General features: G+C 39.7%; 2 protein-coding genes across 2 annotated transcripts; both read right to left on the bottom strand.

The window, feature by feature from the left end:
* Window positions 1-466: 466 nt before the first annotated feature.
* Window positions 467-3379, bottom strand: LOC126632368 (BEL1-like homeodomain protein 11). Its single transcript, XM_050302749.1, has 4 exons — window positions 1623-3379; window positions 1068-1447; window positions 927-987; window positions 467-822 (listed from the first exon to the last, which is right to left on the bottom strand). The coding sequence occupies exons 1-4, from the start codon at window positions 2343-2345 to the stop codon at window positions 667-669; spliced, it is 1320 nt and encodes a 439-aa protein (XP_050158706.1). The 5' UTR covers window positions 2346-3379; the 3' UTR covers window positions 467-666.
* A 1861-nt stretch (window positions 3380-5240) lies between these two features.
* On the bottom strand, window positions 5241-8921 carry LOC126632367 (BEL1-like homeodomain protein 3). The gene is made up of 5 exons (XM_050302748.1): window positions 8421-8921; window positions 7118-8117; window positions 6637-7013; window positions 6475-6535; window positions 5241-6038 (listed from the first exon to the last, which is right to left on the bottom strand). The coding sequence occupies exons 2-5, from the start codon at window positions 7985-7987 to the stop codon at window positions 5574-5576; spliced, it is 1773 nt and encodes a 590-aa protein (XP_050158705.1). The 5' UTR covers window positions 7988-8117; window positions 8421-8921; the 3' UTR covers window positions 5241-5573.
* Window positions 8922-12259: the final 3338 nt, after the last annotated feature.

Genomic DNA, 12259 nt, shown 5'->3' with positions numbered 1-12259 from the left:
AAGTAGAAGGCTGTTTTGATCTCGCACCAGAAGCGGCCATGGCATCAGGTAAGTGTCTCACGTTCGTATGAATGCATGTCGATAATGCCATGCAGTGTGCGTATGCAGGATTGGCTGCATATTGTTCTTCTGTATATTGTTCTTTTGTAATCCTAATACATGCTGTTAGGTTCTTGGGACATTCCTACAGTTATGGCTTCCAGCTCTGTGTTACAGCGACCACAGTGGCTTTCTGGTTTCAACACTGCCATTTGTTGGGTATAAGTTTACAACGTAAAGCATTTCGACCACAAAACTGAAGCTTCTGTTTACGTGCAACTTTGGAGACGGATTATTTCTGAAATTCGAGCCTTGGATGAAATAAGACGCGATACAAGGGAGATTCAGTTTGACAAACCACACCCGAAAGAAAGAAAACGCGCATAGGAAAGGATTTGCTAATCAAAGAAAAGATGTGAGCAGGATGTGAAAAATTCTTACTAGCATTCCGAAATCAAAGAGAAATTCTAAGACCTGATTTCCATTTACTATCACAAAACCAAAACCAACAGTTGCATATGTTAGACTTGAGAAATTGAAAATCTTTACAACTTCAGTCGTTAAACTTCTACTGGCAATTTTTACCATCAAACTCAAAAGAATTGAAATGCCTTCTACTGCAAGCGATTAATCCTCTGTCTGATCTGTGTTGCCTTCGCCGGTCATGGAACCGGCGGCTAAAGAGTTAGAGTCCTCTGAAGACTCCCCAAACTCTTCCTTGTACATTTCTTCAATCATAGGTTTCCACAGCCGGACACGCGCGTTTATGAACCAATTCGCAACCTGAAACAGAGACAACATGGATGGATCATCAGAAAATCGGACTGTTACATATGACCTACAGCATATGAAACTAATTAGGACGTAATCAAGTTGTTGGAACTTACTTGGTTCTTGGACAGCCCTGTTTGTGATGCCAAAAGCAGCTTTTCATTGTCATTCGGGTAACTGTATGATCAAAACCAAGTTAAACACAATTAATTCGGATTAATCCCAATGAAGGGTTGATTAGTTCTTGGATTGCTTACGGGTGGAGGAAGTGTTCGAAAAGCCAAGTGCGAAGAATCGCAACAGATGTCTCTGGCAATCCACGAATTGGTCTGAAAGCTTGGCGTTGGCTCTGGAAAATGCCGAGCTGTTGAAGGGACATTCTTTTGTGCCTGCACTCTCTATCAAGCAAGTTCAGTTGCGATAACCCGCTGCTGATTTTCGGAACATCTTGCAGCAGCTTTCGCTTCTCAGTGTAGATTTGTGATACTATGGCATCTCTCAAGCTGCAAAAATGCCTTGACATGGCCTTGAGTGCCAGAGCTGTGTAGGACTTGGCTGCTCCTTCCCCTACCACCATCTCAAATGATGATATCACTTGTTCCATTTGATGGTAGTACTTCCCACATCTATCCTCAACCTTAAAAACATCAAACAAATTAAGTCTTAAAAAAAAAAAACAAAATTGTTCCCTAAACCCTAAGGCAGTGTGTCCGATGCCTTGTACCTAAGTTCTAATCCCCCCATTCCCGTAGATTAAACTAGTTTAGAATATCGTCTTGTTTAAAAACTTAAACTAAGCATCAAGATTGTACCTGTTCCAACAATGTGATGAGGCTTGCAAGTCTAGCTTGCAATTCGTGTTTGTCGGAGTTCATGAGCCCGGCATTGCAAGACAGCTCTGCTTTTAGCTCAGAGGAGAGCCCCATACCGCCTTGCCGCCCTTCTCCGTACAATTTCCCAACATGTTTCTCATTGCTAATGTCAACCAATTTTCCGCCAACATTAACAATCTCTTCCAAGAGGGACTGAGCCGGTTTAAGATATTTCGAATTTGCAATGACAGCAGCTACAGATTCTGCTCCATAAGAAGTGGAGCAGGATCTATTCAGTGCCCTTGAATGCGAAGCAAGTGTGCCGCCCATGAAGCAGTACTCATCGCCTACGTGCTCAACTCCCGGGTTGCAAGCCTCCCCTGATTCTTCCCCAATGAGGAAGTTGTTGTACCGGTACTGGACAGAAGGAACAAGCATGCGGGAACCGAGGGAGAGCGAAAGCCGCTGTGCTTGGTTCTCCACTGATGCGCCAGTAGGAGCTTGAACAAGGTCTACTGATCGGGGCATTCTTTCGCCGAGGGAGTGAATGCCGGGGAGGACTCCGAGAGCTTGTGGAACCGTGGTACTAGTTTGAAATGAAGGCGGATAAGCGTCAAGGTGCTGGCTTTCCAGATGATGGTTTTGAGCAGAAATGGAGTCTGAGATTATGAACTGGTGGAAAATGCTTGAGGAGGGATTTGGGGGTGAGTCTTGTGACACCATTGCAAACAAGAAGTTGAAAAGCTCAAAACTTTCGAAGGGGAGAAAACCAAATTGAAAAATCTAATTCATGATCATAGGGGAGATAGGGAGAAAGAGAGAGAGAGAGAGAGAGAGAGAGATGGGGAGATGGGTATGTCAAGGACAAAAGCAATGCAACTATAGTTTGATGAGCCCAGATATAAATAGGACTTGGCTATTGAGGTAGAAGGCCATCTCAGAATCTTTGGTGAATTTGTGGTCATAAAATGGCTTAAAAGAAAAGCACTTCTGACAAGAGGAAGAAAAACCCAATTTGGTGAATGTAAACCTGAGAATTTGAGCTATGATGACCCCTTTTGAATGGCAAAACAAAGAGCAAGAACCAAACCGTGATTTGGGTTTCAAATCCTACCTTTAATGAAGAAATGGTTCTCTCTCTCCTCTCTCTTTTCTTTCTCTCTCTCTCTCTCTCCTCTGTGTGTTAAAGAGAGAACAGGCCTAATCTAAATGTAAGCAGCAGCAGAAGGGTAATGCTAGGTACCATTTATTTAAATTATATTTTGTAAATTATATAACAATTTATAAAAACGATCTAAAAAGTTAATCTATCTAGCATTACTCGCAACAGAAAAGCTAGAAACATAGACTTGTGCTAGATCCTTAACGAAGGCAGGTTCATTGGGCAAGTAAACACAGAGAAAATGACAAGAGAAAAGATGGTCCCAATTTTCCCTGACTTACAAACAACCAACAGCCAAAAAGCATCCAAGCCTCCAGCTTTAGTGTCTGCAGTCACATTTCCTTTGGACTCTCAAATCTACTTTCCTTCGTCTCTCTCTCTCTCTCTAAACAGTGTGTATGTCGCTGTCTCTTTCTCTCTCCTCACTTTCTCTCTCTTGTTGTGAAAGGCAGAAGGACAGCAGCTGGTCTCAGCTAGTTCAGCACGTTAAATTGTTCTATTCATATGCAGTGCTGCCGGGTTTGCTCTCCACTGTAATAAAAGGAGGGAGAGGAGAGAGGAGGGAAAAAGCGGGGTGTCTTTTGCACACTCCCAGTTCTAAGATTGTCAGCTTCTGAGCCTCTAAGCATATGGGAATATCTTGCTTTTTCAGGTATCGTATTCATGCTTCATACATATGGAGATTGATGGATCTGAATTCTCTCCGCTCCTATTTTTAACTCCCCTCCCTCCTCTCTTATTTGAAGTCACGTCATTATCTTGTTTTAACCTTCTCAATAAAGAGAGAAAGAAGAGGAGGAAACTAAGAGAGAAGAGGAGGGAAGGGATGGGACGATAAGGGAAAAATGACGGAAGAGAATCCAACTTTACGATCGAGATATATGGAGAGAGAGGGACAGATGTTGAAAGGACACTGATTTCACAATCTTTCAAATAATGAATAGAAAATGTAAATGGGTTCATGTGATTTTGATGGAGATAACCTAGATGTCATTGTGGTGATAATCAAAGTTAATTTTGAACTCTCATTCAAGTTAATAGCATTTTCGATGCAAGTAAGTTTCTCATTGTATTAAGAAGGAAAATTTTGTGTAGGGTCGACTAACTAGGGCAAAACTCCCACTAAGCAGGATAAGCTTGTGGTCAGACAAGTCAAAATGCATTGAGTCCCATGTTTTCTAATAGATGACCAACAAATGAAGCGGTATGGATGCCCCCATACCAAGTTTTCTAGAGAGGTAAGAAAAATTTGTGTAGCACTGATTAATTGGGGCTATTTTCACATCTAATAAAACTAACGTGAAGTCGAATGAAATTAAAATACAAATAGATTATGTTTTTAATGAAAGAATCTACATATGACGTGACCTGGATGCCCCTACTACACAAGGTTTTCGAGAAAGAGGTAGGGTGGAAAAAAATTTCAATATGCTAGGAACACGACTTGATATACGAAGTGTCTTCATATAAGTGGTTTAAATTTTTTTTTTTTTTTTTTTACAACTATTCAATCAATTATATAGTGACATTTGATATACCAATATATTTCCCGCACACTGCAAATTTTATCTTGAGGTTGAGGTAGGGCGTTGGTTTGCTGGTTATTTTGGGGTGATCTGATCGGATGCTTTAGTAATGATTGCCATCTTTGTTCCTTTGGCCTCCTCCACTTGTCACTCTCTTACTCTCGTTTCTAACTTTGTAATTTTATAAAAAGGGTGTGATATTCAAACACCCATTTTTACTTCTTCAACATCTTTTTAGTTTTCTACTGTCGGGTCAGAAAAATTAAAGAAGATTAACGGATATATATTAACAAAATGTGTGAGAAATAAAAATAGATGTGTAGATAGCACACTTCTTATAAAATAATAAGACACACCCCTCCCCACTAAAATCTAGGGCCCACAACCCTGTAGATTAAAGGTGTCTCGGCCCTATCTGCAAAACCTGAACAGTGAACATCCCTCCCACTCCTTCCCCTCGCAGTAATTTTCAAATGCCAACAATTTTCTGCCAGAAAAAAATTGTTCCCGTGATCATATTGCTTTGGGATATCCACCCTCCAATCCGATCTCCTTCCAAGTCCATAAGAAAAATCGAATGCTTGGATAAGTATGGTTCTTCATAGTCCCATGAGAGAGAGAGAGACTAACATACAACCCATTGTACATCTTTTTGGATTTGTTTCTTATCGAACATTGCGTGACGAGAGAGACAAATTTTTTTATACCTTACTCTCTTTTGACATAGCACGTACATGAATGTGTTCTTGTGTACGACCGGCTGTATGCAATGTTCTTTTACGAATACACATGGTTGATATAAAAAACTGTCTCACTTTTGTATGTGTAGTTGCACAGACAAATAATACACTACATTTTTATCTTATAAAAGAACATTCTCCCGACACGTCACGTGAGAATATAAGCAAATACTTCGGATTATACACCCGATTTCATGTAAATCTGGTATCAGACTTATTTCCCAAATGAGATTATACATTTTGATGTCACACTCACAGAGTTTCCAAGTTCCTTATTCAATGAATGCACAAGATATTCCTTCACCTTTTATCTTTACAAAACTAGTTTACAAATATGCCTAAGGCTTCTTCTTCTTCCACCAATCTCTGTTATATTACTAGTTGGTATCAGTATCATACACACATCTACATCTACACCCCCTTTGCTACAGCAACAAATCAAGCATTCTGTTTCTCGACCATCATTGCCTGAGACCGCTTACCACCCAAAACTTGGAGGCGATAATCCTCTCGGACTACAAAATCAAGTAACGCGTGGGTATTGCCATATCTGAATCAAATGTTGCTGCTCTGGATCCTCATAGTGACAATCCAAAGAAGCTGCCGCATCGCTACCTGTTACATGGGATCCGGTTGATGGAGGAAATCCATCGTGCTCTTCGCAATGCCGCAACTCCAATGCAAGTGACACGTCGTTGCCAACTGTGAAATGATCCAACCCTGGCATGTCATATGTGGAACTGTGACCCGACTTCGAGTCATGCATTTGCCCTGGTTCAATGCTGTCAGCAGTTGCGGATATCAGGCTTTCGTGCAACTCCTCTTTCCTGTCCTCCGATGCTGAGAAATCGACTCTTGCTTCTTCTTTGAGTGCATTTTCTGGTGAAGATTTCGCATCCGTGTCCAAATCACCGAATTCTTCTTTGTACATTTCCTCAATCATGGGCTTCCAAAGCCGTACCCTTGCATTGATAAACCAGTTGGCAACCTGATAACGAACAACGCTAGTTACGACACTACGCAAACAAACCAAGGGTCCATATGGCCTTGGTGATGTAATATTTCAAGGTAAGCTACGAGATTCAAATGATAAGGAAGAAATTACAACATTGAGTCGTCAAGTTGATGGCATTGAAAACAAAGGACCAAGTATTAACGTTCATATTTTGAACTGACTGAGAGTTGAATCCCAATTCAAAACCGTGCACGTAAAGAAACCATAACGGGAAAAGGGGAGTTTTAACAAAACACTTCCGGTACTGTTCACTTTTAACAAAAAACCACATTTATACATTTCCCTGATATTATTCACTGTACCTTTAAAAATGGCTTTTCATTAAAAATGAAGTTTTTTTGGACCTTTCGTTAGTTTTCCTAAAAAATAAATGGCGATGCAACAGGAAGAAGACTATAAGTCATCTTACCTGGTTTCTGGTTAATCCTGTCTGCCTTGCAAGCATAATCTTTTCTGAATCCTTTGGGTAGCTGGAGGGACATCAAAAACCACAAAAAATCAGTGACCAAAATTCTTAAGAGATTGGCAAGTATGATTTTCCATCAAGGCAAAAAGGTGCTCAAGTACATACGGAAGAAGGAAATGTTCGAACAGCCAAGCACGAAGGATTGAAACAGAGCTTTCCGGAAGTCCTCTTTGAGGCCTCCAAGCATGGTGCAATCCACCAAGCTGCTGAAACGCCCTCTGCTGTCTGAGTTGCTGGTCCACGTAGCGGAGGCGGGGTATTACTGATCCTTGACCATCCGATGAATTATCTTGCTCTCCCAGTCTTTTCCGCGTCACTTGAATTTGGCCCCTGATTGCATCACGCAAACTGCGAAACTGACGGGAAATTGCTTGGAGAGCAAGTGCAGTGTACGGTCCAGCAGCCCCGTTCCCAGCCACCTTGTCAAAAAATGACACCACAGCTTGCATTTGATGGTAATATTGTTTGTATCTTCTATCTACCTGCAATAACGGCATATCCATTGATGACGTTGCAAAATAAGTAACATAAAAAGGATCTACGACCAAATCATTAACAAAAGTTTCTACGAATTGCGCTTATTTACCTCATCCAACATGGATAAAAGTTTGGTCTTCTTGTTCTGCAAATCCTGCCGTTCTGCTGCTGATAACTCGACAGAAGAAATGGTGCTCGATTCACCAGGATCTGATGACCTCCGTAAATGTTGATCATTCCCATCAGTCTCTTTGGAACCATCTGATCCGCTCCGCTTAAAGCTTTGGTTCTTGTCCAATCGAGATTGCTTCAAAGCCTTTTTGACATTGACCACTTCATCAAGCAACTGTTGCGCGGCCTTGAGGTACTTAGAGCTTAACATAGCGTTCGTGGAACCTAGCGAGTCATACACATATTCCGAATGCATTTCTTTGGATCCCGATGAACACATAGGATTGTAGAAAGCCTGTGTTTTGACAGCCTCATGGCCGCCTCCATATAACCCCGATGCCAAGCTTTCGAAGTTTCTAAACTCCTCGCTCTGATTGTACTCCTCACCCTTCCCTATCATTGGAGCATTGCTCAAAACCGAAGAGAGACTTGAATTCGGATATTGGTACTGAAACGAAGGCAGAGAAACTGGTTGCGGAATTTGGGTGGAAAGGCTAAGAGACAATCCATGATCCTGCATACTGTGTTTCCCAATCAAGGACTCGCCGCCAACGTCACAGTCCCTGACTGGATCACTCGTTGGCGGAATAAACATCATTTCACTCCTGCCCCCATCAGAGTCAGCATATTTCTGAGGGGAGAAGTTGCCGCCGGACAAGACCTCGGAGTAGGATCCGGCGCCATAGGAAGCCTGATTCAGATACATCATCATGTTTCCGGGCGGTTCGGGGTACGAGGGAAGTTTCTCGTCCCCTTGATAAGGATTCAGTAAGTTTTGATTACTCAAATTTTGGAAATAGGTGGCCATAGCTTAATAGCCTAGTGTCTTCTTCTTCCTCTGTCTCTCCAAATCTTTGAGTAAATATTGAGGGACGGAAACCAAAATTTACCTAAAACCAATCGAATTGGTGACACCCATTTAACCAAATTACCGATTCCTACCAAGAAAAACAAGAAATTCATCAAATTTACCAAATAAAAACACCCAAAAATTACCAAAAGCAAAAACCCAATTCAGAAGGTAAGCAAGCAGAGTGATCAAACCAGAACACAAGCAAAATCTAACCCAAAAGTCAAGTAATCTAAGGTTAATTAAACCAGTGGAGATTAATACTACAAACCCGAAACTAATACTGATTTCATAGCCAAAATACTAACTTAATCAACATAATTAATTAAAATCGAAAACAGAGAAAAGGGTAAGAACTGAAGCAGCAGGGGAAGTAAGAAACCGAAATTACCAGAAAAAAATGGAGAATCTTTGAAGAATTGAAGGGAATTGCAGAAAAAAGAAGAAGAAGAAGAAAAGTCGAGCTATCTTCTTCTACTCTCCGGAATCGAAGACAGACACGAATCCCGAGAGATTTGTTTCCCGAAGAAGACCAACCTCCTTATCATTGGAACAAAGGCACCTACTTCGGCCGACTATATTTATATTTTAATGACCAATTGAATAATCGAAGAATTCGAATATCAACACCAACTTGAATTTTTTAATGCCCGGAAGAAATTTAAAATTGAAATACTCTGTTTTTTGTGTATTTTTTAATGGGGATATTGGTTTGGCAATATGTATACGCTAACCCAAGAGAAAACAGAGCCAGAAAGTTCTTGAAGAGAGAGAGAGAGAGAGAGAGAGAGAGAAAGAGATAGAGATGGAGACAGAGAGAGAGAGAGGGAGAGAGATGAAGAGAGAGAGAGAGAGAGAGAGAGAGAGAGAGAGAGAGAGAGAGCAGGGGAGTGGAATATGGGTGGTGGTGACGGGTGGTGGTGGTGGTTGTTTGCTTAAGATTGTTCAATCAAACGTTATTACGCTAACGGCTAACTAACCACCAGTTGGTGAGTTAAGTAAATGTCGTCCAATTTTCTTTCTTCATTTATTTTAATTTTTTATTTTTGAAAATTGCAAGTTTATGACTTAAGACTTTTCTACGTTTGGGAAATTTTCAACTGATATAGATTTTTTTTAATTTTACAATTAATCATTTGAACTTTTATTATGTGAGAATTCAACGTAGGAAACTTGACGAAACAAAATACAATGTATAATGAGATGGTTACACTACTAATTGTATAGAGGTGTTTTAGTTATTTATTTATAAAACATCACAAACGTTGTTCATATAGGTAGTTAAATGCAACTTATTAACTATATCAATGTGATAAATAGTAAGCTGGTAATGAAATGCACCACCTCAAGGCAGATTGTGACCTTTTTTGGTCTTTCGACTCCAACCACAAGACTTTTTAAGTTTTGTCTTTATTTGGTCATGTGGGAGGTTTGCTTCACACTATTCACGTATCAGTCGAGTTCTTTGAAACGATCAAGTTTGCGCATCGCTTCTCAGTCAATTTATTCGACCTTGATTGGAATTGGTATCAACATTTTCCAACATACACTCAAATGAGGGCAATTTGTGTGCTTATGAGGTTGTTTTCTCTCCACAAATCTAAATTCTCAGAGTATCACCTATACGTGTGGGATTAATTAGTTTTTTCCTCCAATGGTAGGATACTCATCATTTGAGCCCACAACTTTATAATGCGCCACACTAGATCATGGCCCTTGGGTACTCGATATTTAGGATACGAAGAGGAGTAAGGATGGACCTGTAAAACTAACCCAAACCAGGAAAGGTACTATATGCTTAATCCAGGTCAGACTATCACGCACGAAACTTGCCTGGGCCGAGACCAACGCACCAATAGATGTTTAGTGAGCATGCGACTAATCTTGATTTCCATGGTTGGATTACAAAGGTAATATAATCTATATCGTAGAACGGTCCCACTATTGTGGTACACAATGCACTAAATGACAGTAGATGCAGCTAATAGCACAAGGCCCATCTAACATGTTTCCATTACATATTTCTTCACCAGGGTCAATCCCAACTCATACACCTATCACTAAACTCTAAATCTAACTTTTTAGCCCCCTAAAATACATGTATTAGAGAAAGTTTAGGGGCAAGATTTTAAGGTTTTGGGATTTTAAGGCCACCTCCAACTGAGGGCTGGTCAGATGGCTCGTTTCAACCTTTGAGTCTGGGCCTTCAAGATATTAATATTTTAATGAACAGTACAGAGTCATATTTGCCTCCATCTTCAACCGATGGCCAAAGAGTCATATGGCTCATTTTAGCCTTGTCACAAAAAACTGTCTCCAACCGAGGGCCAAATGGTCATAAGGTCAAACATAATTTATTATTTAAATTAAAAAACTACAACAACTTAAATTTAAAAATGGTGAAAATTATGTGAGAAATGGTGTAGAAATGGCTTATTTATAGGGGAAAAGGGGAATTTTTTAAATTCATTAAAAAAATTGAATCCAACAGTAACTAGCTGTTGGATTCAAAATTTTCCCTTCTATTTGTGTTGGTTATAACTGACACTACTTGTTTTATTCCTGTCGGTTATAACTGATAGGAAATCTAACAGAAATTTTAAAAAAAATTGGGTCAGCCCTTTGGCCCTTTCAGATTTCATAGGCCCACGAGCCTTCTGGCCTAACTCTCGGTTAGAGATGATTTTCGGGCTATTTTCGGCCCTCTGGACCCTTCGGTTGGAGTAGCCTAAACTCTCATTGGAGATAGCCTTAGTTATCCTCGTACCTTACACGCACACATGGATGTTTTCGAAAAAGGTCTTCTTGAATGCCACATGATCATTATTTGATACAAATACGAATGATACCGGATTAAGGTACCAAATTGTCAAAATGCATGAAGTACAAGTGGTTGATTGTGAATTATTTAGAGCAAATGTTAAGGAAAACTAATGAAAATGGCTTGAAAACTTTGAGTTTTAACGATAACGACAAAATAAAGGGTAAAATGAATAATATCAGGATTGACTTTTTAGTGCAAAAATGTGATTTTTCGTTAAAGTAAACAATACCAGGAGCTTTTCGTTAAAGTTCCCCAAATGTTAATTGTACAAAAGTAGAAAATATAAAGGGTATTAAGCAATAAAAGGTTGTAGGTAGAAAACATGGAAGTGGCAAACTCCCATGTGTGGTGTAGTCGAAGGCTCGTAGGCTTGTAGTCGGTAGCTTGGTTGTCGTGTCGAAGGACTATTATTGTGTGTTTAGGTCTAAACTTTAACAACCGGATACCGGTCTGTTAACTCTCAACTGCAGTCCCACCATTAAGCGCATATGAAAGTACAGTTTCACCTTTTTTAAGTATGGACCTCCAAAATACAACACAACCAAGCCCAACAGAAAAACAAAAGAAAAAAAAACCCGAAGAGCTTGCATCATGTACCGTTGCAACCTCTGCCACTGCTGCCATAAGAAGAACCACCAAACTCGAACCAGTGGCCTGAAATCAAGCCAAATCGAGCACCCAAAAGGCATAAAAAGAAGACTGCAACAACCTCCAAAGAATACATCGAAGATCAGCACCACAAATCGAAGGAAGCTCGTGAGAAACAACCCATGAACGACAACGGCAACAAGGCCAAGTTAAGGCAAGAAGGTGGTGAGAACACTCGAGCATCAAGAAAATCCGAAGCTCTACACATCTTCCTCCTAAACGGAAATTGCGAAGAGTACTTATGGATTTTGCAAACCTAAAAAACCTTATATTAGGCTTTTTAATCAAAATAATTATGAGATTGGTATAACTCCTCATTTTGATCCTTAAATTTAAAATCGTGGTATTGAGATTGTCTACTGTCAATTATTTTGATCATTCCGTGAGAAATCTCCGTTAGGTTATGGGTATTTTCTTCATATCATTCTCTCCCTTGGAAATTGATGGTTTCTTTAATTTAACGCAAAGTTTTCACAGAATGACTAAAATAATTGACCGTAGACAATTTCAAAAAACAATTATATTGATCTTAAATATCATGAACCAAAATAAGGAGTTATAACATTTCACGGACCATTTTGACTAAAAAGCCCTTAAATTATAAAGCGTTTTGCTTACCCCTAATTCAAGGTAACCGTCATAAATGCCATAACATAAATTTGAGACCTTTTATTTATTTATTTTTTAAATGACCTTATACTTAAGAAATGAGAAAATTAAATTTGAATTGAGTTTGAGCAATTAAGTTGTTTATAAAT

The sequence above is a fragment of the Malus sylvestris genome, chromosome 8, assembly GCF_916048215.2.
Source record: "Malus sylvestris chromosome 8, drMalSylv7.2, whole genome shotgun sequence".
NCBI classification, from domain to species: domain Eukaryota; kingdom Viridiplantae; phylum Streptophyta; class Magnoliopsida; order Rosales; family Rosaceae; genus Malus; species Malus sylvestris.
The sequence above is the reverse complement of the archived record's forward strand: the minus strand, read 5'-3'. Positions and strand labels throughout refer to the sequence as shown.